Here is a 27,295-nt window from a genome sequence, read left to right on the forward strand (position 1 = left end):
CAACACTTCTCTTAGTCCACCTGAGCACTGTGGTTCATCCAGGAACGCAGTAGTCGTCCAGTTCTCCTCCTTATGGTCTACGACTCGCTCTTTCCCTCCGACTTCTCTGTGACCGTGGCTGATTGGCTCTGTGCGTCCTGCAGGCAGCAGGCTATGGGGCTTGGGATGTAGTTGAATGGGGTGACTCGGACAGCCTTGCTGGGGGATCCGTGGCGGAAGTGGACAGCTCCTCCCACGTGGCTGTCTGATGTTCCTGTTCCTGTCGAGACGGTGCCGTGGCTCCTCAGAGAAACGTCTGAATCTCCATCCTGGAGGTTACTTCCGGAGGTGGCACTGATCTTCCTAAACACAGCCAGTCGGGCTACTTCCTCTGAGATCACCGGAGCTGTTTCGACTGTTGGAGAGGTGCTGGAGTTGGTCTTGTTGTTCGTAAAATCCTCTGTCTGGACTGTCGCGTCACTCGTCTTGCGAGAAGCAAGGAGAATGGTTGGCAGTTTTCCTGGAAGAGCTGGTGGCTTTGGCTTTTCCCCGTCAGGAGAAGGCACGAGAGGCAATGCATTGGCTGGCAGAGTGCTCTTCAAGATCTGAGGTACGTCTTCATCTCTGATCCTCCTCCAGGTGACTCTGTCATTCAGCCGAGATGCAGATCTCTGCCCTCTCTTCTTCGTTTCATCCTCACTCTTTGCCCTTCCACTCGAATCAGATGATGAAGAGCGGAGAGAGGAGCGGCTGGTCACTCTGCTCAGTATGTTTATGCTCGGTGACGAGGCGTGACGTTTGAAGGTGTCTTTGTCTTGTTGCTGCCTGGCTCCAGACACTCTGCCAGGCCCGTTTCTCTGAGCCACTCTGCAGGGGCTCTCAGAGCTGGTTCTCCTGGCTGGACGTCGTGTAGATAGATCCCTTTCACTGGAGGTTGCTCTGGACATGGCATTAGTCTGCCTCTGAAGGCCTCTCTCCGGCTTCTGGACTTGCTGTGCCTGTCCTGGACCCTTTACTTGCACCCGTCTTGGGGGTTGCACAGATGCCTTTAGTTCCTGACAACGCGATGAGCAGAGGAAGACAGCTGAAGCTCCAGGACCTGTTCTGCGGGGGGATCCATTCTGACATCCATGTATGTTGCATGCAGACCCATCACGTCTCAGCACAGTCTTTGACTCCTTAATGAAAGTCAGCTGCCTCAAGAATCCGTTGCGATCGGACTCACCCCCGCTCGAGTGGACAGACGTCATCCTGACCAGGTCAAATCGATTGCCCGGTGGAACCCGTTTCCCATTGACCTGACTGGTTTGTCTGCCGGCTGTTTGGTTGGTTACAAGTGGTGACAGAGGCCTGGCTTGCCTGCCCGAACTTTGCATGAAAGGGATCCGAACAGGTGACTTCTGGGTCTTTGGAGGTGGTGATTTTTCATTTTGATTCACGACAGGAGACCGTCCCTTCCTCTCAGGTGGACTGGTGGCTGGCGGGCTACCAACTGGTGTTGCGTTCTTCTTCTGGATGGGTTTATTTGTCTGACTTGGTGATGTGATCTTCTTCTGTGACTGTTTGGATGGTGTGGAGCTTTGTGACGATCCAGAGGACGAACTTTTTGGTATCCTGGGAGGGGGAGTAGAGCTCCTCTTTGGCAAAGACAGTTCTGTATCCTGGGGGCGGCCTAATCTGTGGAGGCTCTTTGATCTGTGCTGAGCAAGATCTGGGTTCTTTGGAGCATCTGTCTTGGTTGGTACCTTTCTGGGAGGAGGTCTTTGAGATGGAGCTGGCTCTTTTTTCGGGGTGTAGATCACTGTCCGGCCTCTGAATACCACTGGTAAGTTTGGGACTGGCTTGCGTTGTGCAAAGTCAAGAGGCTTATTTGCCTTTTTGTCTTTTGCAAACTTTCTTTCTTTAGGGGTGAAGCTGGATGTTGACATGAACGACAGGACAGATTCAGTCTCTTCAGAGGATGGTTCTTGAGACTTTGATGCCTGCAGCCCAGTTACAACACAGTTGGCCCCCTCCTGTATGGCTCTCCATTCAACACTGTTGAGGTCTGAGTCATTATCCCATGCCATATCATCACTGTCCATTTCTTCGTCCATGTTCCAGTCGTCACAGGCCTTTTGTTTTTGTTTCTGGGTGTTTTCTGCTTTCTTTTTCCTGGCAGCGAGCTTTCGTCGCTGCTTTGGCATGGCAGAAGTTATACATTTCTGAAGGAGGTCATCTTCTGAGTCCATGCTGACGGAACTTGGCGAGCTTTGCTCTTCGTATTGGCTGTGAATTGTCATAGACTTTGCTTGTTGCATCATATTAAGTGTTTTGTTGTGTCTATTTTTGTACCATATCTGTTGGGCTTTTGTTTTACTATCTTCAAACTCAGCGTCGCTCAGTGAACTAAGAGAGGAGCTGAGTGAGTAACATGCCAGAGATTCATCCTTTATCAGATTCTGTTTAATCCTGTGAAACCCTCTTTGCTTTGATTGGGAATTATCAATCCTGCCAATGTTTGTCATGCTCCGGGAGAGAGTATTTCTACTTGCTTCTCTGATCTGTTTTCTACTTGTTTGCTTCACCACTTCATCATTTTCATTTTCGTCATCATAGAAGCTGTCCTCTGATGAACGTGTCGTCTTTCGATATATGGTGTGTCCTTTTTGTGAGCCCACATTAAGGTTCCCCTCCGTGCTTTGCTTTATGACAGGAAGTTCCAGTTTCCTGATGGGGCCTTGGCCTTGCCTCTTCTTTTGTTGGTTAGGAGAGTGATCACGGTTTCTTTGGCTGGCCACTCGGTCGGCCACTTCTTTGCTCTGCATCAGCACCCGCTGAGTGGGAACAACATGTTTGGTTATTCGGTTCATTTGTATCTCAGGTGGGCAGTTCACCCTGTTGTTGGGTTTGTGGAAGTGTGAGAATATCCTTAGGTCTTCAATCCTCTTTGCTTCATCATCGAGCAGCTCTTGTTTGTTCATCCCTTTAGCCGTGCACTCTTTAGCTCCTCTATCTTTCACTGGGTACTGAAGCGTTTCGTCGCTCAGTGATGTTGTGCTGGAGAAGTTAACAGGTGTACCCTCTGCAGAATCAGTGAAGGATGAATCATCAAATTTGAGGTCCTTTTGTGGGATGACAATTCTCCTTCCAGGACACATCTGGGTCTTTCCATTCGGCAGCATCATGTACACAGGAAGAGATAGTGGTTTTCGCATTTGGGAGCTGAGGATATGGGAAGGAATCGTGGTCATCAGGGACGGTCGTACCTTTCTGAACTTGGAGGGCATAGCTGAGTTGATGCATTCCTTTAGGATTTCAATGTCATCGTCTGAGTTTCCCTCGCTGTATCTTTCCCCATGGTCGAGTCCTTGGTCATCCTCATCAGGAAATGGGAGATTTTTATCATTTTGCTGGAGGAGAGGCGTCAATTTCAGCTCCACATCTTTCTGTATGTAGTGTTCGTGAAGAGGCAGAGCGCTTAAGCTCGAAGCACAAGAGAAGTTCTCAGTGGGTTTTTCCACGGTGAAGTAGATCATTGTGTCCAGGTCAGGGGGGAGGTTAAACCTCTCCTTGGAGTCTGCAATCTCCATGAACTTCCGTAGGCTATTTTCCCACTGGCCTGCTATTCCTGTGGTCTGTATTTCTGGTCCATTAGACTCACCGCAACATGGAGTCTTGCTTCGGCTTGGGGGCATGGTTTGCCCCGGGCTGTCGGGCAGATCACTGGGGCTTATTGTCCCATCAATCATCTCACTGCATGGGTCGCTTTGGATTGAACTGGCAATAGATGGAGAATCAAAGCTGCCCAGGGAGCTGACCGAGCTACAGCGGCTCATTACCAGGGGCGTCTCGTGGATGTAGTTCTCTGATGAACTAGATGGAGATCTGTCTTCCAGTACAGCTGGTGAAGCTCCTCTGAGGAACACCTTTTCTCTTTTGGCAGGACAGGGGATTTCGATGGGATCTGTCTCTTTGCTTGGGAAGGTTTTTGAGTCGGTCATCAGAAGCTGACTGTCACTCAGATCCTCCAGAGTTTCATCTTCTTCAGTTCTCTTCACCACTTCTCCATCCTCCACTTCAATTATTTCTAATGATGAGTCACTCTCCAGCTCATTCTCACTTTGTCCATCCAGTGCTCCGTCGCCAGAAGAAAGGGAAGACAGCGAACTGCAGCGGGAGAAGCAGATCGGGGTATTCTCCACAGAGTACTTTTGGACCGTCTCCATTGTCCCAATGGTTGGGCTTTTGGTGGATGTCATTGGTGAAAACTTTGTTATGCTGCCTCCAGTCATCACGGTAGGTACCCATGCTTGTCTTCTCATTGCTTGAGCAGCCTGGACATTAATCCCTGTCTTTGCCACACCAAATTTGGCCACACTTTGAATAAGCGGGACCTGCTGATAAGATGGAGACAGTTTGATTGAAGTCATGCTGACATCAGAGGAGACTTTGGTGGAAACACTGACAGGTGTTTGAACAGGTTGATCCTGGTTCTTTTCTGAGTCTGTGTTGATGATCCCTAAAGTCTTTAGGTCTTTGTTATCCACAGAGTCCCTCTCTGGAATATCTTGCTGCATTGTGTCATTCAGGACGGAAGGTCCCAGGTAGTCTTGATGAGCAACCTTGAGATCAAGCTGGTTGGGTCGTTGTTGTTGCATCATTATGGCTCTTGGAGCAGGTCGCATCTGATCTTTGCTGCCACAGTAGCCATCACTGGTGCTGCCACTGTTGAGGCTGTCAGTGGAGACACTGGTGTGGGCGGTTTTGAGGCGCAGGAGGGCATGGGCTCTGCTGAGGCGGTCCTTGTGGGCCAGGCTGCTCGTGTCGGAGAGGCGGCAGGGGGAGCAGGAGTTTGCCCGGGCTTCATTGAGTTCATCGAGTCCGTAAGGCCAGTCGGCCAAGTGATCCTCAGAGCTGAGGCTCAGACTGTCCTCCGAAGACGTGTGCATGGTGATGTCCTCCACCAACCTGTCAATCTTGGCCACCGTGTTGGTGATCTTTTTGGCTAATTTCTCAGCTGCAGCAGACACCATGTCGTCAGCAGGTGCATGTCTCTTCTCAACCATCTGATGTGGTTCTAGGTCTCTCTCAGGTTCATTATCCCTCTTACGTGGCTGATTCTGCAGGAAGTTGGAGTTGGTAAGGAACATGGACAGCATAGAGAAGCTCCCGGTGTCCAGGCTGCTGGAGACGTTAGGGGCCTCGTCGTCGTCAAAACAACCAGAGTCGGATGCATAATCCTTTGCCAGACTCTCAATGTGCCGTAGCGGCTTGTTGAGGGTTAAGTGCTTCGGGCTTTGTTTTTCAAGTGTGTCAAAGGTCTCTGCTAGATGTTTGGCATCCAGCTCGGCCTCCAGGGCCTTTTGCTTCCTCATGTAGAGCGACGGCATGCAGGAGCCAGGGGATACGACGGCAGCATCCTTGTATTTTAGGGGTCGGTTGGTGAGTAGGTTTCGTAAAGCTGCGGCGCTGCCCATGGCTATCATCTTGTGCTTGGAGTGGATGAGGTTGCGCAGCATGCTAACAGCTCCCAGGTCCCACAGCAGCTCCTGGTCTTTCGGACTTCGGGCTGAGAGGTTCCAGAGAGTCCCACAGGCGTTGCTGACTATAGTCAGGCTGTGGGAGCGCAGGTGCTGCAGCAGAGTCTGGAGACAGTTATGGTCCCTGAGGATTTGCCTGAGAAGAAAGAAGCAGCAGACATTAAAACACATCCAGCTTCATTTCTGCTACAGTCAATACTAAGAGAAAATGAACAAACCCCTTTGTAAATGATTAAAGGAAATAGATGATAGAATGATAAATGAGCTAAAACATGAACAGAAAAGATGACCACTTGAAAGTAAAACATCTTTTAACTTTGGATATTAACAGTATCTGTGAAGTAAATTTATTTAATTTGAATGACTTTAGTGAAGATTTTATCACTCTTCAGACTTTAATCAACAGGAGACCGACCTGTAGTCCTCTCGCGTGGCGACCAGGCTCGACACGTTTCTCAGGATGCCGCCACCGCTTTCGATGATGGCGAGGGAGTTGGTCTGACATCGGTACGTCAGCGTGCTGACCAGGAAGCCCAGAGCGCCGTCCACCGAGCAGATCGCCACCTTGTTCTCGATGCTGTGAGCCGACAGGTTCCAGAGGGCGCTCAGCAGACTCTTCAAGGTGGACTCCTACAGAACCAGAACCAGAAAACAAGAGGGTTTAGTCTGGGTCACAAGGCAAAGATCGTTTTATACGTTTTAGTCTACTGAATAACACAACTTTAAAGTAACAGCTTCACATTTTGAGAAAGGAGGAGGAGCAGTGAAGAACCTCTGATCTCCAGACTCTGGAGAAAGAGACAAACATCACTGCCGGACTTTATCTCCAGCAGCATCATCTGCACTCCATCTCCTGACACGCTCAAAATCTTTCCAAGAATATTTGTCTTATTTCTTGTCAAAATGTCTCATTTCTAGTCTAAACTAATCTCTTTTCACTCAAAATAAGAACCATCACCTAAAAATGAACTTGTTTTTAGATAATTTCCATTTGTTTCAAACAAATTTTCACTTGAAATAAGTAGAAAAATCTGCCAGTCAAAGCAAGTTTTTTTTTCTTTTTTTTTCTACTTATTTCAAGTAAAAATATGCTTGAAAGAAGTTTTTAAAAAACGTGTCTAAAAACAAGCTACTTTTTAATGTGATGAGTCTTATTTTAAGTAGAATGAGATTTGTTTTGAGCTACTGGACTAATTTGAATTTCCCTGCTAGGGATGAATAAAGTATTCTCTATCTCTATCTATCTGTCTATCTAGAAATTAAATTTTGACTAGAAACAAGACAAATATTCTTGGTAAGATTTTGAGTTTTTGCAGTGCATGAACCAGTTTCCCTCCTTCCTTCCTGTCCACTGTCTGTAGTGGGTTGGTTTGTTTTAGTCACCTTGGTGGCCTGCAGGGCGCAGGTCATCAGCGCAGACACACAGCCGATGTCTCGGAGGACTCTCTTGCTGCTGATGTCGGCTCTCCAGGACAGATTCCTCAGGATGCTGGACACCACCTGGTGGAGCTCCTCGCTGTCGGAGGCCAGCTGGGCCACCAGGGCCTGGAGGCAGCTCTTCCTGGAGCAGAGGGTCGCCTGGAGGAGGAGGAACAGTTACAACAACAAGGCTTCAGTACAACCAGCTGCATTTTCTAAGGCCCAATTCCAATCCGACCCCTCACGGACTCACTGACTTAGAGGCGCGTTCACGGGAAGTCCTTGAGTGTGTGAGGGCTGTTCCATTGTCAGATCATCAAGTCAGTGAGTCAGTGAATGAGCCCTTGAACTGAACTGCCCCCTTACCGTCAGTCAGCACCAATGCTGACTTTGGGCAAGAAAATTACCCACAGTTCATAGCGTTGTGAAGTCAAACACATGGGATGCCGTCGGAACGCGAGTGTTAAAAAAAAAAAGAAAGTAAATTAACACACGTAGTCAGAGAGAGCTCCGCCGCTCTCTTTATTGTTAATGGACAGGAGCCAAAAAAAAGAAAGAAAAGAAGAAGTTTACTGTCAGTATTAACGTGCAGTTTGTGATTATTGATGATGATTTGATCAGATCTTATCCAGGAATATTTTGTTTTGAGTCCGTCCCCCTCACACACCTTGTGCGTATTGAAAGTACAGTAAATAATCGGTCCAAGGGCGGAGTTAAAAACATTTTGTTGTCAAGGTAACGTGTCGTGAGAGTGGGTAAGTGCTGTTCCAGTCATGTTTACAGCATCTGGACCCTCACAGACTCTCACACTCTGTCACTTAGAGCTGACGTCACTTCAGTCAGTGAGGGTTCAGGGCCTGAGTCTTTAGGGGGCGGATTGGAAATGGGCCTAAAACTCTAAAACTAAGAAGTTTGAGTTCAGCGGCTTCCAGGACGTTAATCAGGTCGGCTCAGAATCATTACAGATAATCAAAGATTACAATTAAACGATTATTAATCTCTACCTTGTTGACGACGTCTCCAAATGTGAGGTTGGTCATCGCCATCCCTGAATAGCGCCGCAGCGCCATGTTGATGGGGTCGTTCTGCAAACCGTACATGTCCTGGTCCAGGTGGATCATGTCGGCCACCACCTGCAGACCGCCTGCAGAGCCACAGCACAGTCAGCACCGTGGAGTGTGTGTGTATATGTGTGGAAATGGGAGGGTGGGGGTGGTGTCTACAAACCTAATTCATTCATGGCCCGTCGGTACTCCTCCTCAAATGACAGCTTCATGATGGCGCACATGGCCTGACAGATCTGAGGGTCGACGGGCTCTGGGATGTCTGAGGAGGAAAAACCACAAGTTCATCTTTGGTTCTGGTTCAGTTTGTCACAAAGTTTAAACATTTTCAATAGTTTTAGTGTGCTTTTTTATTTTATTTTAGTTTTAGTAAGTGATGACTCAGTTTTAGTTTAGTTTTTGTTTTTGAGGAATTTACTAGTTTTTATTTAGTCGTAGTCTTAGTTTTAGTTGTTCAGGTTTTAGGAGAAAGCCTCTGTCAGACTTCTGAAGATGAACTTGATCCCTTTTAGTTGCATCTATCCCATAATGTCCCCATCAGTCCTCATCAGGTTCCATTCACTCTTATCTACCTGTGGGTCGTACTCCAAGTCGTCCCATATTATCTTCCTGCAGCTTTAGACATCTCTAAGAAAACTACAACTAAGCTGATGTTATCTGACTTTACTTTAGTTTTTTCTGAATTGTTCATTGTAGTTTTTATTCAGTTCTTGTTTTTGGAAAAATTGTCATTTTTATTTTTATTTCAGTTTACTAAATTTCTTTTTCACTGCTAGTTTTAGTTTTAGTCTTAGTTTTAGTGAACTATAATGACCCTGGTTTGTCCTCTGACCTGCTGCAGCTTCTGATTATTGATCACTATCATGATATTGATCAGCCTTCACTGCAAAAACTCAAAATCTTACCAAGAATATTTGTCTTATTTCTATTCAAAACCATCTCATTGTACTTAAAGGCGCCATATGTAAGAATGTGGCCAAAAACGGTTACTGCAGTCAAATTCAAAACACAGTGATCTTGTTTTTCCTCCCAGTCGTAGCAGCAGCTCAGTGGAAGCAGACTGAGGCCGAAATGCCACTGACGCTGTCGTGACTGGTAGAGAGGGCTAGGTGGCGCAACATGTAAACACGTAAATTCGAAACATAAACATGATTTGCAGTCTGCAAAAAAGATTTTTAATGTGAATACTCTGGCTGTACTATTGTTGTTGGTGAGTTAATCATGTTATATGAACATTATTCCTGAGTCTCTGTGACATATTAGGAGGATTTTACGGCCAGTTGCTTTAGATTTCTTACATATTGTACCTTTAAAATGAGACTCATCACATAAAAAGTAGCTTGTTTTTAGACACTTTTTACTTCTTTCAAGCATATTTTCACTTGAAATAAGTAGAAAAATCTGATAGTGGAGCAAGCACAAAAAACCTGCTTTCACTGGCAGATTTTTCTACTTATTTCAAGTGAAAATTTGTTTGAAACAAGTGAAAATGATCTAAAAACAAGTTAATTTTTAGGTGATGAGTCTTATTTTAAGTGGAAAGAGTTTAGTTTTGACTAGAAATGAGACATTTTGACAAGAAATAAGACAAAGAAAGATTTTGGAAAGATTTTGAGTTTTTGCAGTGTTCAACTGTGGGACTGGACTCGCCTGCGGTTCTGGTTCCTCCGGGCGAGGGGGTCTGGGCGTGGCTCTCGATCCAGTCCCAGCCGCTGTCGCAGTAGGTCCGGACCTGCTCCAGCATGTGCAGGACCCTCATCTCCCGCCGAGCCTGGCCCTCGTCCTGCTGCGAGTAGATGATGTTGTGGAGCGCCGCGCTGGCTCTGGATTTGGCCTCTCGGCTGCAGCCGGTCACCGTCCCGCTTCCTCCGCCACCGCCGCTGCCTGTCGTCGTCTCTCCGGGCCCGGCGGCGCCACCGGGGGCCTCGTGCAGGATCTGGACCAGCAGGGGGACGCAGCCGGACTTCCTCATGGCGATGCAGCTGTCCTGAGAACTGGACAGGGCCAGAAGAGTCCGGGACATCTCCTCCTTGTCCCTGTTGGCCAACATGGACAGCAGCCAGAAGACCATCTCCACCTGAAGGATGGGAGAACAGGTGATGTATCAATATCTTATAAATATCATTTTCATCAAAAAATAAAAATACAAAACTATAAACAGCTGATTTATGCAAATCATGTTTTTAACAAACCACATGAGGGCCTAAATTCATTATTGTGCCTCTAAAACAGAACAAAAGAAAGAAAAAATCTTTATTACTTGCAATTATTTGAGTTATTAATTTGTTAATGCAGCTTCACATGACAGCTTATCAAATAAAATAAAATAAAATAAACTTTATTGTCCCGACAGAGACATTTTTCTTGGGCACATTGTGCTGCAGGCGTTTCATAAAATAAACAGCATGTGAAAAATGTATGTATAGACAAACAATATTAGACACGATGGACAAACTAGGGCGGAGTATTAGGGCCACACTGACGAATAAAAAAATCACAAACCTCGAGAATACTTTATTCTCGTAATGTTATGAGTTTTGTTATTGTAGGAAATGTACGGCTTTATTCTCGTAAATGTATGACTTTATTCTCTAAGTCTCTTCCTAATACTCCGTCGTAAGAATAGAACAGAATAAAGCGTTGGCATGTGAGACGTTCAGTCGGTACCGTACAAGTTGCTTCACATAGGAATCATAATAGGCTACAATAAAATTGACATAGAATGGCGCTTGTCCCGAAGGAGTAATAATTGAAGCCTGAAGAGAGGGATCATTAACGAGTGTTTGGGTGTCTGCAGCAATGAGCCTTCCCCTGCTCGGCTTATTATGTGTTCCAAAATGAAGAAGAAGGAAGAAGAACAACAGAGGTGGTTGATCATCATCATGTGCTTATTCGTTGATAAAGGACGTGAGGACTACTTATGCCGGTTGCTCTTTCATCTGACGGCTCTGTAGTAAGATAAGTGTGTGTGTGTGTGTGTGTGTGTGTGTGTTACATATTATATTTATGATGATGATGAAGATGAAGGTGGTGTGTCACCTTGCTGCCTCCGTCTGCAGCTTCTGTTCCTGCTGCAGCCGCCGCCGACGTGTTGTTCTCCGGTTCTCCAGCAGGAGGCTTCTCAGCTCCAGACAACTGAGGAGGAGGAGGAGGAGGAGGAGGAGGAGGAAGAAGAGGAGGAGGAGGAGGAGGAGGAGGAAGATAATAACGTCTTTGTTTAGTGTGAAGACGTTTTCCTTCATAAAACATTAAACAATAAAAATATAAAAAAGAAAAAATCCTGAATATCTATCTGTTTATTATGTGTTGATTTTATTAATTAGTGTTCATCGACCACTATTTCGTCTATTTTTCTCCTCCTGTGGACGTCGTTGGAATCAAACAGGCTTCATCGGATTTATAGAGCAAACTCTTAAAACGTTCATTTCACAGCCTGATAATCCTCCACACACACACACACACACACACACACACACACACACACACACACACACACACACACACACACACACACAGACACACACACACTCATTTAGATTCGCTCTGAATCCTCTGAGAGTTCTATCCCAGCTTTCATCGCCACCGTCTCCATCCCGTCGCCATGGCAACGCCTCCGGGTGTGATTGAATGTGTGTGTGTGTGCGTGTGCAGGCAGACAAAGAGAAAGGGAAGCCAGTGTGTGTGTGTATTTGAGTGTGTGTGTGTGTGTGTGTTGCACAGACTGAGTCAGTGGCTCTGATCCAAACCTCCTCCATTAAAAACGGCAGCTGCAACATGACCACAAAATGGACGCCAGCGAACACACACGCACACGTTTATACATCAATATGTGTGTGTGTGCGTATGTGTCTTTAGCTCAAATATGTTGCTTTTTGACCGGATCAACTCTTTACTACAGAACCAGAACCAGAGAGAGTCTACAGTATGCTGCTTTTAATTCTCAGGGTGAAGCAGAGAAAAGTCAAATCTCTCTCTCTCTCTCTCTGTCTCTCTGTCTCTTCATCTCTGGGTCGAGCCTGCTGCCTGGCAACAGCCAATCACAGCTCAGCTCAGCTCAGAAACGACCACATAGACCTGCTTCTCTGCATAGCAACGAGAGAGAGAGAGACTGAGGAACACAGACAGTAGAAACCTGTTAAGACGTTTGGTATCATTATCGTTATTGTTTATATAAGTAGCCATGAAAACATGTGTTTTTGTTTCCTTCTCACATTTGATTTGATTCTAGTTGACGACTGATGTTTATTGATCGTGCACGTTATTTATTCATATATGTTTAACTTCCTGTCTGATCAGATTATCACGTCTGATCCAAACTGAACCTGATTTAAAACATTTAAATGGGGCGGTGTATAGCTCAGTCCTCACTGCGTCGGACGGCCCTATCCTGCATGTCATTCCCCCCATCTCTGCCTCCCATTTCCTGTCACACTCTCAACTGTCCTATCAAATAAAGGCACGAAAAGCCAAAAAATAAAGGTTATTTTTATTATTATATTGTTGCTCCCACGCTCTGGCATAAGCTCCCCGCCGAGATGCGTCTTATTTCTGACCTGGGCCTCTTCAAATCTAGGCTAAAAATCCTTTTTATTTAGGATGGCGTTTAATATCCAGTAGCGTGATACTTTTATCTTATTTTATCTTATTTGATTTAGCTGTATTTTATTGTTTTTACTTGTTCTTCTTTTTATTTATTGCCTGCTGTAAAGCACTTTGGTACAGGATTGTTGTAAAAAGGGCTGTATAAATAAAGTACATACATTTACATGTATTATTCTATAGGTGTAATATTACACAGACACACAGACTGTTAAAATAAGTGACTGTGATTTAAAAGTAAAATATTCAAATTAATTAAAATAAATAAACACAATGTTTTATCTTATATTTTTATAATTTGGGTTTGTGGGTCAAAGGTCACACTCAGTTAAACCTGCTGAATAACTAATGAGCTCTGACGTAATCAATGATTTATTGAACATGATTGATTATTAATGAGGTCACAACAACCCCTCCCCCACCCACCAGGTGGAGCTGTTTTTAAAAGAGGGCGGGGCAGGAAACGGCTCATGAATATTTAATGAGTTTCACACAGGAACTGAGAGAACCAGGACCAGGACTCAGAACACTGCAAAAACTCAAAATCTTTCCAAGAATATTTGTCTTATTTCTTGTCAAAATGTCTAATTTCTAGTCAAAACTAATCTCTTTCCACTTAAAATAAGACTCATCACCTAAAAATTAACTTGTTTTTAGATAATTTCACTTGTTTCAAACTAATTTTCAATTGAAATAAGTAGAAATATCTGCCAGTGAAAGCAGGTTTTTTGTGCTTGTAATAAGGAAGAAAAACTTGCTCCACTATCAGATTTTTCTACTTATTTAAACTGGAAAATTAGCTTGAAAAAATTAAAAAGTGTCTAAAAACAAGCTGCTTTTTATGTGATGAGTCTTATTTTAAGTAGAATTAGATTTATTTTGACTAGAAATAAGACAAATATTCTTGGTAAGATTTTGAATTTTTGCAGTGAACCTGAGGCTGGTTCTGTTTCTGCAGCTGAATCCTAGAAGTTACAGTGTTTAACCTCAGACCTTGAACTCGTCACAAGACACTGAACACCTGGAGAGGATCGGCCAATCAGCAGCCGGTTCTCAGACATGGAGACAAACCAGTTCAACCAGCGGCGAGCAAGGAATGTAGAGAGACAGAGAGAGAGAGGCAGAGATTCTGGCAGCTCAGATCTAATCCGTATGAGACCCGGACACACACACACACACTCACACCTGGACACACACACACCTGGACTGAGACGTGGACTCGTCGGACCGACTGTCAAACGGAGACCGGGACGGACGGCGCCTGAAGCAGCCGTGAGTATCTGAGCGTGTCGAGTGTTGTTGTGTTGCAGCAGATTCACAGTGAACAGGTTTGAACATGAACAGAGACTCCGCTGTGATTCATCATTAGACTTGAACCAGTCAACCAGGTCGTCACTCAGTGGGCGGAGTCTCTCTGAAGGGTGTCAGGTGTCAATCGATCAATCTATCAATCAATCAATCAATCAAATAAACTTTATTGTCCCGACAGGGAAATCTGTCTCAGGCACACGGTGCTGCAGGACTGGAATAAACTAAAAGTACCGTATGTGAAAAACATGAAGTTGACTCAGTCTCAGGTGTGTTTCACGTTTGAGTTCTTCAGTTTAGGACAGACGTGTTGTCACATGGATCTTGACCTTTGACCTTTAAACATCTGGTCGTCAGAGGTCAGCAAAAGACAACCTTAACCGATGACGTTTGGATTTAACTTTGTAGCTCCGGGTACAAGACAGTAGAGACGGTAGAGACAATAGTGACAGAAATGTGGAGACAGTAGAGTTGAGACAGTAGAAACAGTAGAGATCTGTTTGTTCTGCGGCTGAGAATCCTCTACATGAGACTTTTTTAAAAGTATCTCAACAGGTTAATCTTGTTGACTCCGCCCACCAGAGCTCATCGCACCTGTACCTGACCCCTCCTCTTCTTCATGGAGCATTAAAGGGGACCTATTATGCTCCTTTTTCCACAAACTAAAATAGTTCCTGGGTGTCTTAAAGACATGTCTGTGACGTGCTTCGGTCAAAATACCCCAAAGATCAAACATCACAGCACTCTGTTCATCCTCTCAAAAACAGGGCTGTGCAAAACGGTCTGTTTCAGTGGCCCCTCCCTTTAAATGCAAATGAACCACTCCCTCAGCATTGCGTTACCATGACAATGTCTACTACTAGTAGCCTACCTATACTGATTTGGCCAAAATGCAGTATGTAGTATGTAGTATGCAAACAAAAGCTAAATCTGCAGTAGGCAAATTGCCAGTATATCCAGTATGCATCTGACCAGTCTACATTGAAATCCCAATCATCTAGCAGGGGTTACCTCCAAATGCATTAACCTCATGATATGGCACTTCCACGGCCTCTAGAACCATTATCCAACATTTTAAACATATATAAAATCTGAAAAGCTGGAAAAGCATAATAGGTCCCCTTTAAACAACAGTGTTTGTGTTTCCAGGTTCCGGTAACTCCTGAAGGAGGAAACACTGTGTCTACGTCGTCGTAGATAAAAACAACTGAGGAACTTTAGAGTGAGGATGAATCCCTCAGAGGAACCTCCTGAGGAACGTGTCCATGAGGACGAACGTGTCCAACGTGCCCATGAGGACGACAGTGACCACCCTGATGAAGACGTGAAGGTCAGAGGTCAGGGGACCAGGAGGACCATCGGCCCTCTGACTCTGTTCAGAGAAGACTTCAACCAGTTCAAAGACGACGTGCTGAAGGTGTTCAAAGAGACGAAGACGCAGCCGGATGAACGTCCGTCCAACCAGGCGGAGGACAGAGGCAGCGGCACCTTCAGCCTCATCAGAGAAGATCTGAGCAGCATCTTCAACGTCGTGTCCAGAGACCCGAGGACCAGACAGACGCCAGAGAAGACCACCAACCCCCTGAGCCTCCTCAAGGAGGACATCTCCAGTGTCTTCAGGATCAGTCTGAGGGACAACAAGGGTCCTGCTGCCCCAAAGGAAGACACCTCCAAAATAAGAGTCCAGAGGTCTCAGATAACAAGCAACAGTTTTAGAAGGCTCTTTAGGAGAGACCAGATAATAGCAGAGGACAGAGAGGACAGAGAAGATGAAGAGGACAGAGAGGACAGAGAGGACAAAGAAGATGTAGAGGACAGAAATGATGTAGAGGATAGAAAGGACAAAGGAGATGTAGAAGACAGAAATGTTGTAGAGGACAGAGAAGATGTAGAGGACAGAAATGACAAAGGAGATGTAGAAGACAGAATGGACAAAGAAGATGTCGAAGACAGAAAGGACAAAGAAGATGTAGAGGACAAAGAGGATGTAGATGACAGAGGCAGCGGCACCTTCAGCTTCCTCAGAGAAGATCTGAGCAGCATCTTCAACGTCGTGTCCAGAGACCCGAGGACCAGACAGACACCAGAGAAGACCACCAACCCCCTGAGCCTCCTCAAGGAGGACATCTCCAGTGTCTTCAGGATCAATCTGAGGGACAACAGGGGTCCTGCTGTCCCAAAGGAAGACTCCTCCAAAATAAGAGTCCAGATGTCTCAGATAACAAGCAACAGTTTTAGGAGGTTGTTTAGGAGAGACCAGATAATAGCAGAGGACAGAGAGGACAGAGAAGATGAAGAGGACAAAGATGATGTAGAGGACAGAGAGGATGTAGAGGACAGAAAGGACAAAGACGATGTAGAAGACAGAAATGATGTAGAAGACAGAAAGGACAAAGGAGATGTAGAGGACAGAAAGGACAAAGGAGATGTAGAGGACAGAAAGGACAAAGAAGATGTAAGGGACAGAAAGGACAAAGAAGATGTAGAGGACAGAAAGGACAAAGAAGATGTAAGGGACAGAAAGGACAAAGAAGATGTAAGGGACAGAAAGGTCAAAGGAGATGTAGAAGAAAGAAAAGATGTAGAGGACGGAAAGGACTTAAGGACGTCGCTCTCAGAGCAAACAGATGAAGGATTCAGGGGAAAACTCTCCGTGATGTTGGACGTTGAGAACATGAAGGAAGCAGAGGACGGTGAAGTGGACATCAGCGTCTCTGACACACGACCGGGTGAGGAGACGACGTGGACGTCTCACACAGGTAGGACCAGAGGTACTAACACATCGAGATCAAACCTGTGACCGTGTGAAAACGTTTACAACTTCAGGTGAAAAGTTAAACCAACGTCTCACAGTCGGTTTCTGTCCAGCTGCTTCCTGTTCGGAGGAGGAAGAGGAGGAGGAGGAGAAAGGAGATGACCTTCCCTTGGAGAACCTCCTCTCCGGGATCATTGGCTTCAGTCTGAGCAATGAAAGACAACGCGAAACGAGGTGAGACCGACCAGAGGACGAGTCCTTCAGAGACTGGACTGAGTGATATATGAGGTTCAACATGAACGTTTGATTCTGTGTCTGCAGGAGCCAGACGGGTGGAGACGTGTGGTGGGTGAAGAACTGTAAGATCACGTCTTTTGTTTTGCATTTGTTTTTCACAAGAAACATTTTCTCCTGTTGAATGAAGTGAAAGCATCGTCTGCATAGAGTCGCACCTTCACTGCATCTTTTTTATTGATAATGCCTCAACTTGAACACAGCATCTCATCCTCAGGTTTAGTTCAAGAACTGCGCAAAACAGAAACACACTGACGCTCATGAGTCATCAGTGATGATCCTGATCTTGAACTTATTGATCCAGTCCAATAAACATCAAAGTATGTACTTTTCAAGTTGAACAGTCGGAGGAAATTCAAAGGAAATGAGGCAGAACATGAAGTCCAGCAGGTGGATCAGGGTCAGGGATCAGGATCAGGGACCTGTGGTCGGGGAACCAGGGTCAGAAACCAGGGTTAGGTGACCAGGAACCAGAGCCAGAGACCAAGTCCAGGGACCGGGGCCAGAAACCAGTGACCAGGGACAAACAGTCAGGGACCAGGGACCAGTGGTCAGGAACCAAGGTCAGAAGCCAAGGACCAGAGCCAGAGACCAAGTCCAGGGACCAGTTTCAGAAACCAGGACTAGGGACCAGCAGTCAGGGACCAGGATCAGAAACCAGAGACCAAGTCCAGGGACCGTGACCATGGACCAGGGACCAAGGCCAGAGTCCAGTGACCAGGGACCAACAGTCAGGGACCAGGGACCAGAAACCAGAAACTAAAGATCAGACCAGAATTCAGGGCCAGAAACCAAGTCCAGGGACCGCGAACAGGGACCAGGGACCAGATTCAGGGCCAGAACTCAGGGTCAGAAACCAGGGACCAGCAGTCATGAACCACCTTGGGTTCTTGACCTGATCTTTGACTCCTAAGAAACCGTTTTAAGTGCCTTTGTCTCCGTCTCCAGATCAGCTGATCTCTGTCCCTCTGCCCCCAGATGCCTGTTATCTGACCTTTGACCCCAGCACGGCCAACTCCGAGCTGCGTCTGACCGACGGCAACCGGACGGTGACCCGCGTGTGGTCACCCGATTGGTCCTCGGACCACCCGGACCGGTTCGAGCGCTGCCCCCAGCTGCTGTGCCGGGAGGGGCTGCTGGACTCGGTGTACTGGGAGGTGGAGTGGAGCGGCGGCGCCGACGTGGGCGTGGCCTCCAACCGGCTCTGCAGGGACGGGCCGGTGGCAAGCTGCCTGCTGGGACTCAACCGCTGGTCGTGGAGCGTGGAGTGCTCGGAGGGAAGCTACACGCCGTGCCACAACAACCGCAGGTTCAAGTCCTGCTCTCCGGAACCCTTCGCCCGCAGAGTCGGGGTGTACTTGGACTGGGCCGCGGGGTCGCTGTCCTTCTACTGCGTCTCCCAGGACGCCATGGTCCACATCCACACCTTCAGCTCCGCCTTCTCCGAGCCGCTCTACCCCAGCTTCTGGGTCTGGGCCTACGGCGGCCGCGTGTCGCTGCCCCAGGTGCAGCTCGACTGGGAGCGGCTGCTGCAGTGACCTGAACACAGCTGATTGATCAGTCTGGACTCTTGTCTGGAGGCGGAGGCGCGAACGCTGCTGAGAATCAAGAGACTCTGGCGCCTCAAATGACAGTTAGCTGTCAGCAGTGATGGGAATAACAGCACTCCTTTTCTCAGTAACGAGTGATCAAAAAAGTTACTGTTTCCCCCGAAATAACGCCGATACCGTTACTGACAATAAATAAATCGTTTTGCTTCGTGCTGACGGACCACTTGCCGTTACCTGCAGCGGCTGTCGTCCGTCTGCCGTCTGCCCAATTTCATGTGAATGCAGCATGAAAAATACGATTGAGTTGCTTGCGATATACAACCGCAACGCTAGATGGGAGTAATTCCTACACAATGTCCCTTTAAGGAGTCCCGTCACAAAATGATAATACACCCATTAAACTGCATACACATTTTTCTTCAGTCCATCAACTAGTAAAAAAAGGAAAAAAAGTTAACTAACTAACCAACTCATTCAGTATCCCTTCTCTGTGTGGAGGAATACTGAGTGAGTTGGTTAGTTCCAGATAAACGGGAGGTTAGGGCGGCGAGTCCAAGTAATTTTATTACATATTTGAGCATTTTATAAAAAGTAATGCAATCGTTACTTTTCCTGGTTATTTGTTACTTTTATAATGTGGTAACTCAGTTTGTTACCTTTTAGAGGTTTAATTATTATTTAAAAGAAACATGCTCAACACTGGTTGTTTGGTGTTAGCGCCTCTTCACCAGTAGAGTGGTAGCGGGGCCTCACAAACAGGTTGAACTGTGACATCATCACAATAAAATAATGTTTTCTATGTTCATCGTATGTTTCCTCCAGTGTGTGTTATTGTGTGTGTTGTTGTGTTGTTGTGTCTGACCTGTAGCTGGCTCTCCTGACTCCCTCGGGCATCCTGCAGCTCCTTCTCCAGCTGCTCCAGACGAGACACACGCATCTGCAAACACACACACACACACACAGTTAAGACAGGTCCAGATGTGCTGTCTCTCCAGCAGCTGTCTGCATTACAGTTCATCAACAATGCAAATAAACATACACACACGACAGAGACTCTGCAGATCATCCCATAATAAACACTCTTTAAAGGGATAGCTCAAAATTTTGGCAAATTGGCCCATTGCCATAATCCCTACAGTTTTAGGAGTAGGTTTGTTACCTTTAATTCAGATTCAGATAATGAAACGTTACCAGACAGAGTTGTTTTAGAGGGAAATACAGAGACTGATGATGAAAAACTGTCCCTGAAGGCAACACGCATCAGCGGTTTTGCATGAATTTCCCTCTAAAACAACTCTGCCTGGTAACGTTGTGTTATTATCTCATAGCGTGGTGAATGTGCAGCTCACAACTTGTCCACCAGAGCGTTGTGGAGTTGTTGGATTGTGTATTTGACGAGTTTGATGAGGGAAACCAAGAAATCCCATAATGAGCCTCCGTAGCGTAGCTCTGAGCAGCTCGCGGCTCTGCTCCGCCGTTCTAAAAATAGCTTGCACCGACAATTAAAGGTAACAAACCTACTGCTATGACTATATGGATTATGGCAATGGGCCAATTTGCCAAAATGTTGAACCATCCCTTTAACCCCTCAATCTGAATCTGAATCATCTCCTCGTCCGAGCGTCCAATCAGGAGCCTCCGTCTCACCTGCGTCCGCTGCACGACCTCGTCACTGGAGCCGAATCGTTCCTTCATCGCCGAGCGGACGCGCTGAGCCTCGAACTCCAGCTGCTGCCGGATCAGATCCATCTGCAGAGAGAACTGCAGCACAGGCCACAGGTCAGAGTTCACACGTCACACCACAGACACAAAATGGAGGAATGTGATTCGCTGTCGAGCCTGGTGTGGTGATGTCACAGCGTCCTCACCGTGTCGATGCGAGGCAGGTGGTTGAGTCTCTGGGAGAGTTCCTCCAGCTGACTGAAGTACCAGCAGCGCTCCCTCTCCTCCTGGTCCATCTCCCCCAGCAGGAGGTCCCTGCACACACACACACACACACACACACACACACACACACACACACACACACCAAGGTTATTATCGTTTTAAAATTTCAATTAGTTTTTATGTGTATTTAGTTTTTCCAATTTGCTTTAGTACCACTGATTTTCATTCTGAGCCGATACCAAATAAAACCAAAGGCAGTGTTGCCGATACAGATACCGAAAGGCTATTTACAAAGGCTTCATCTTTGAAGAAGGGGGAAAGACAGTTTCAAATTATAGTTTTGCAATGACACTAAAACACAGACAGACCTTTCTTTGGTTTAGCTTTAATTGTCAGTGGCAATAAAACACTGAAAAATGAAGGATGTAACCATGGTATGTGGGAAAGTGCATTTCTATGGCATTAATATAGGAACATTTGATAATTTAGAGCGTAGTTTTGAGGACTACATTGTCCATTTTAAATTCACATTTAAAGGAATAGTCTGAAATTTCTCTGAGGTAGCAGCGAATACATCACAGGTTATCTTTCTTATTCTTTCATTAGAAACACTTTTTTTCAAGAATAACATCCCAACTTTAATCCTCCTGCTCTCGTTAGGTCGATGAGTTGAAACGCGTGGATTAATTTAATCTACACAGTCAAAATAGTTCGCAGATGTCGTCCCTTCCAACGGGCGGGGGACAGGTCCTGTAAACAGCAAAATAACGGTCTACTGTCATAAAAAATAGTTGTTAACCCCAGATTAGTGCAGACTGGTGATAGGATCGATACTGTCTTATGAGCATCGATCCTAAAACGGACACGTTTGGTATCGGAGGTATCGATACTTGAGTATTGATCTGCACATCACTAGTTTGCTTTTTTATTTCAGTTTAGTTTTAGTTAGTTCAACAAGTGATTGAGCAGTTTTAGTTTTGAGTTTTGAGTTTATTTTTGAGGAATTGACTAGTTTTTATTTAGTCGTACTCTTAAATGTAGTTGTTCAGGTTTTAGCAGAAAGCCTCTGTCAGACCTTTGAAGATGAACTTGTTCCCTTTTAGTTGCATCCATCCCATAATGTTCCCATCAGTCCTCATCAGGTTCCATTCACTCTTATCAACTCGTCGTACTCCAAGTCGTCCCATATTGAGCTGTGGCGTTTTCTTCCTGCAGCTTTAGACATCGCTAAGAAAACTACAACTAAGCTATGATGTTATCTGACTACACTTTAGTTTTAGTTTGTTCTTTAGTTTAGTTTTTATTTCAGTTTACTAGATAATTTTTTCACTGCTAGTTTTATTCTAGTTAGGTAGGCCTATAATAAAGCTCTGCTGGATGTGTGTTGCGTGTCTCAGTGACCTCACCTCTCCTTGCACAGCTTCTCCAGGTGATGGTCGCTCCCTCGTCCGTCCGCTCCGCTGATCACCGCCGTTTTGGGCGGCGCTCCGTCCAGGAAGTGGTGAGGCAGCATGACGGCGTCCCCCGCGGCGCTGCTCTGACGGGACGAGGACCTCAGCGGGCTCCTCGCCCGGCTGGCCGCCGCCGAGGACGAGGAGGAGCAGGAGGACGGCGGCAGAGCGAGGCGGTCGTCCAGCTCCGCCGCCCCGACGCCGCCGCCTCCTCCCAGCGTGTTGGTCAGTAGCCTCAGGTTGTGAGGTTGGTGCTTGAGCTCGTAGTAGTTGGTGAGGTCCATGTGGAGCTCTGGAGAAAAAGAAATAAAAGCTCTGTTGTCATGGTGACAGTAATTGGGTCATTCCGCCAAAAGACTGACAGACCATTTGCTCGTTGTAACTCTTAAAGGGATAGTTCAACATTTTGGCAAATTGGCCCATTGCCATAATATATAATAATATTTTATAATAATATATTGCCTATAGTCTTAGCAGTAGGTTGTTGTGTATTTGATGAGTTTGATGAGGGAAACCAAGAAATCCCATGAGCCTCTGTAGCGTAGCTCTGAGCAGCTCACGGCTCTGCTCCGACGTTCTAAAAATAGCTTGCACCGACAATTAAAGGTAACGAACCTACTGCTATGACTATAGGGATTATGGCAATGGGCCAATTTGCCAAAATGTTGAACTATCCCTTTAAAAATTAAACTTTTCATTCCATTTCAAATGAGTACTGGTTAATCTCAGGCTACTTTAAGTGTAGATATAATATGAAGTCACACTAATATGCAAAAAAATTAGATTTTAGAAGGATTTTATTCATTATGCATTGTGGTAAAATATGGCTATGTTTCAGTGTTTTGAAAGCCTTTTTATAGTAATTTAAAAAAAGATATATCTTTAATTTCTACAGTGATTCATGTGTATGGTGCTTTGTTTATTAATAAAATGTAATTTATATTATTGTATGTTTTTATACATTTAATATTCTGGGGACAGAAATGGCACTCTTTTAGTGGAATCACCCAATAATAATGACATAATGACATAAATCGAAAACAATGAATCTGCTCTTCAATGATCGAATTGTCTGTTTTCTGATTGTTAATTGATTAATAGTTGATCGGGACTGTGTGTGTGTGTGTGTGTGTGTGTGTGTGTGTGTGTGTGTGCTGCTGTTAATTGAGTTCCAGTCCAGACACACTATTTAGATTAACAGTGGCTGGTGGTTAATGAGTCATAACGAGCTGCAGCCAATCAGGTTTAGTTGAGTGAGTGTATCAATTATGTCTGAGAGCTGTGATTGGTCCCTGAGGAGGCGGTGACATAATCATCATCATCATCATCATCATCATCATCAGACCTTTGAGCTGGTGCAGCACGTCGCTTCGCCCCGACGACGCCAGAGTCCCCGCCTCCTGCTCCAGTTTACTCTGCAGCTGCTTCAGCACCTCCTGCAGGAGAACAAGAGGAGAAGATGAGGAGAACATAAAGAGAAGAACATAAGGAGGACAAGAGGAGATAAAGAGAAGAACATAAGGAGGACATGAACAGAAGATGAGGAGAACAAGACGAGGACGTGAAGAGAGCATACACTGTAAAATCTTACCAAGAATATTTGTCTTATTTCTAGTCAAAACAAATCTCATTATACCTAAAATAAGACTCATCACATTAAAAGTAGTTTGTTTTAGACACTTTTTACTTCTTTCAAGCAGATTTTCACTTGAAATAAGTAGAAAAATCTGATAGTGGAGCAAGTTTTTCCTTCTATTACAAGCACTTGCTTACAAACTTGCTTTCACTGGCAGATTTTCTACTTATTTCAAGTGAATATTTGTTTGAAACAAGTGAAAATGATCTAAAAACAAGTTAATTTTTAGGTGATGAGTCTTATTTTAAGTGGAAAGAGATTAGTTTTGACTAGAAATGAGACATTTTGACAAGAAATAAGACAAATATTTTTGCAGTGTAAGGAGAATATGAGGAAAACATAAGGAGGACATAGAGAACATGAGGAGAACATCAACATCCTTGATTGACAGAGTCTGCAGCAGATTAATAATCAATTAAAAGTCCGACATCATCAATCAATCACCTGCGTAACGAACCATCTGAGCTCTGTGATTGGTCGATCTGCAGCTTAACAATGAATCAAAAAAACCCTAAAGGTGGACTGATGATGATGTCATCGATCCAACTCTCCACTGACCTGATCAGCTGATCTGAATGATGACGTCATAGTCTGATCATCCTCCAATAAATCAATCAATAAATCAAACATCGCCATAAAACCAGTCGATCTCCCTCCTTCTCCTCCTCTCTCACCGGCGTCGTGTTGTGTTTGTGTGTCAGAGACCGACCGACCGTCGTCCTGAATCTGATAATCCAGCTGCTGTCAGCATCTGGACACGTGAGTGTGTGTGTGTGTGTGTGTGTGTGTGTGTGTGTGTGTGTGTGTGTGTGTGTGTGTGTGTGTGTGTGTGGCTGAGAGGATTTATATTCAACCTCTGGGTCTTAGCCTGGTTTCTCTCCCTCCCTCCCTCCCTCCCTTTCTTTCTCATCTCTCTCTCTCCCTCTCTTTCCCAACCCCCCTCTCTCCTTCTCTCTTTCTTTTCTTTTAATTGATCGTTTCTCGTTTTTTATATTTTTAACCGTTTAACTGAAATGTTTTAAATCTGATCAGAAACATCTTTATTCCAGAGTTCCTATCTAACCAGGACACTAAAGGTTTTCAGATCAATATCATCGATCAGACCCGTCAGACCCATCATGACCTTTGATTTTAATGAAATTGAATGAAAATACATCTGATACAGGATATAGATCCTCTACATCAGACTCAAAATAATGACATCATACAGAAAATAAACACAAATATACCATTAGAAACTTCAATAACATACATGCATACATAATATCACTTAAAGAGTAACTAAACCCCCAAACCCCTAACCCTTTCTGCTGAAAACAAATGTATTTGGGTATGAAGTAGTCTTGCTGATACATATACTGTATATCAGAATACTACAATTTCATAACCCCGCTTAATAATATAAATAATTATATATAAAAATCCTTATTTGACCAGCAACGATCAAGTTGATTTTTAAAAGAGTTCATTGACGGAGCTGCACTACATCCTCATCAGGAAGCTCATTCCATACTTTTACAGCCGTAAGTGCAAAAAAATATTTTCTTTTGTCACAAAGAAAATATTTTTGATTTGACCCCGCCCTAACCTCCTGCTGCATCCTAACCAAGGGGGCAGTTGTCGGTCTGAGAAGTGAAGCTCACTTCCGCGACCGCGTTCAAAAAACTGCAATCCCCCCGGCTTCCTCTGGGGGCTGGTGTCAGAAAGCAGCATTCTCCATAGACCCCCATGTTAAAATCGCCGACTTTACATCCTCAATAAACATGTTAAAAGCCTGGTGTCAGAACGTTTTTTTGTCTCAATCGATAGTTTCTACCCCCGCACACACTCTGATGGGGGTGAATTTTTTTTTAATTTACCGTTTTACTGTTATTAGGTTAAAACTCTGGCCAATTAGGGCGCGGAAACGTTGAGTGACAGGTCCGAGCAGCTCCGTGGACAGCTGCTTCGAGGCCAGTGGGCGGGTTCTCGGCCGGCCAATCCAACATGGTGCTGTTCAGGCCGCCATATTGGAGTCACAAAAACGACTCCCCAAAACCAATGGGTGACGTCACGGACGCTACGTCCATTCTTTTTACAGTCTATGGTCCTCACCTTCATGCCGGTGGTCTCCGTCTCCAGCTTGGACAGGTGGTTGGAGTTGTCCTCCAGCTCCCTCCTCAGGTGGGAGTTCTCCTTGCGGAGCGCCTCCACCTGGTGGGCGAGCTGGTCGTACGACGCCACGTTGGCCATGTTCACGCTCCGCAGCGCCACCTGGAGGAGCAGAGAGGGGGAGGGGGGAGGAGTCAGAGTGAAGTTTGGAGTCTGTGTTTGATCTGGTCGAGTTTAGGGATGTAGCTACAGAATTTGGATTTGGTCGAGTTCGGTTTCTGCTGAACCGTAGAACATCAATATAACCGAACAATACGCACATCGACGCCATGACGCCACATGAACGATATCCTGCCTTCTCTGAACGACAAAGTACAAATCACTCTCAGCACAGCCAGCATAAATAAACATTACGTCCCCTAGCTTGATGCTAACATATAATGGAAAACGTCATAGACAGGCTAACAAAAATTAGCCAACAAAACCAAACCAACAAACTGAGCTACAATCCAATAATACTTAAAGGCAGATATTTCCTCTGCTTTGTGGAAATATAATAATTTCAGTTTTTGGTCTTTTTCTTTCTTGTTTTGAATGAGAGAAAATATTAAAGCCTGAATCCTGAATGACTTAACATTTTGGCAAATTGGCCCAATGCCATAATCCCTATAGCTGCCCTATAAGCTACGGAGGCTCATGGGATTTCTTGGTTTTACCTCATCAAACTCATCAAATACACAATCCAACAACTCCAAAACACTCTCATGGACAAGTTGTGAGCTGCACATTCACCACGCTATGAGATAATAACACAAAGTTACCAGACAGAGTTGTTTTAGAGGTGAATTCATGCAAAACCGTTGATGCATGTTGCCTTCAGGGACAGTTTTTCATCAAGCAGTCTCTGTATTTCCCTCTAAAACAACTCCAAAATGTTGAACTATCCCTTTGAATGCTCAGTGATTTTCTATCTGAGTGTGAGAATGAATTCTGTTCAAATGCAAAATAGCAGCATTTTTTCTACAGTTAGAATAAAAAAGGAAACACACAGTGTGATATTTTCCACTGTGTTTATAACGTGCTGACCGGAGTAATTGGGATTCGGTTCGTAAATCAGTGGATTCAGTGTTCGGCACAATCCCAAAAATCAGGATTTGCTTCATCCCTGATAGTCTGTTAGTTTGTTGTGGTGTGTTCACTGGACCGATGGCGGCGGTGCGTTCACTGACAGTCTGTTAGATAACACGTTATCTAAGTTTGTCCTCGCTCGGGGCTGTTTCCACCATCTGATCCTGGATCTGCTCCTGGTCTGACGGACGGAAACAGAGGGAGGAGCTTCAGATTATAGTGATTGATTCTTCTGTTTTAATTTAATTCTGATGATGATTATAGATTATAGATTATAGATTTAACAGATACAGATATTTCTTTATATTTGATTGGGTGTCTCTCATGCCTCTCTCTCTGTCCTCGCCGTTCTTCGACTCTGCTGATCTGGAGTCAGTGCAGCAAATGTCACTGCAGCATTCATTATGAGGAGCAGGTGCCCCAGGGGATTGTGGGTAAAAACGGGGGAGTTTGAGGGGGGGGGGAAACATATAACATCCAGAATCTGGTCTGAAGTAGATTTTATTGGACGTGGTCTTAGGTCAGAGGGGGCGGAGTCACTGCTCTGACAGCACAGGATTGATCAATTGATGGATTAATGGAAAAAGAACATTTATAGTTTGTAAACACACA

At 45.2% G+C, this 27,295-nt stretch overlaps 1 protein-coding gene across 1 annotated transcript; it reads right to left on the bottom strand.

Annotated features, from left to right (window-relative positions):
* Nucleotides 1-77: 77 nt before the first annotated feature.
* apc2 (APC regulator of WNT signaling pathway 2) lies at nucleotides 78-25,696 on the bottom strand (the record flags this gene model as incomplete). Its single annotated transcript, XM_083970292.1, has 13 exons — nucleotides 78-5,637; nucleotides 5,917-6,131; nucleotides 6,885-7,079; nucleotides 7,925-8,064; nucleotides 8,148-8,246; nucleotides 9,635-10,061; nucleotides 11,024-11,119; nucleotides 19,353-19,427; nucleotides 20,138-20,251; nucleotides 20,359-20,467; nucleotides 21,784-22,120; nucleotides 23,174-23,264; nucleotides 25,559-25,696. 13 exons carry the CDS (start codon nucleotides 25,694-25,696, stop codon nucleotides 78-80), a joined length of 7,596 nt encoding a protein of 2,531 aa, XP_083826418.1.
* Nucleotides 25,697-27,295: the final 1,599 nt, after the last annotated feature.

Source organism: Trachurus trachurus, assembly GCF_905171665.1.
Source record: "Trachurus trachurus genome assembly, chromosome: 4".
Lineage (NCBI taxonomy): Eukaryota > Metazoa > Chordata > Actinopteri > Carangiformes > Carangidae > Trachurus > Trachurus trachurus.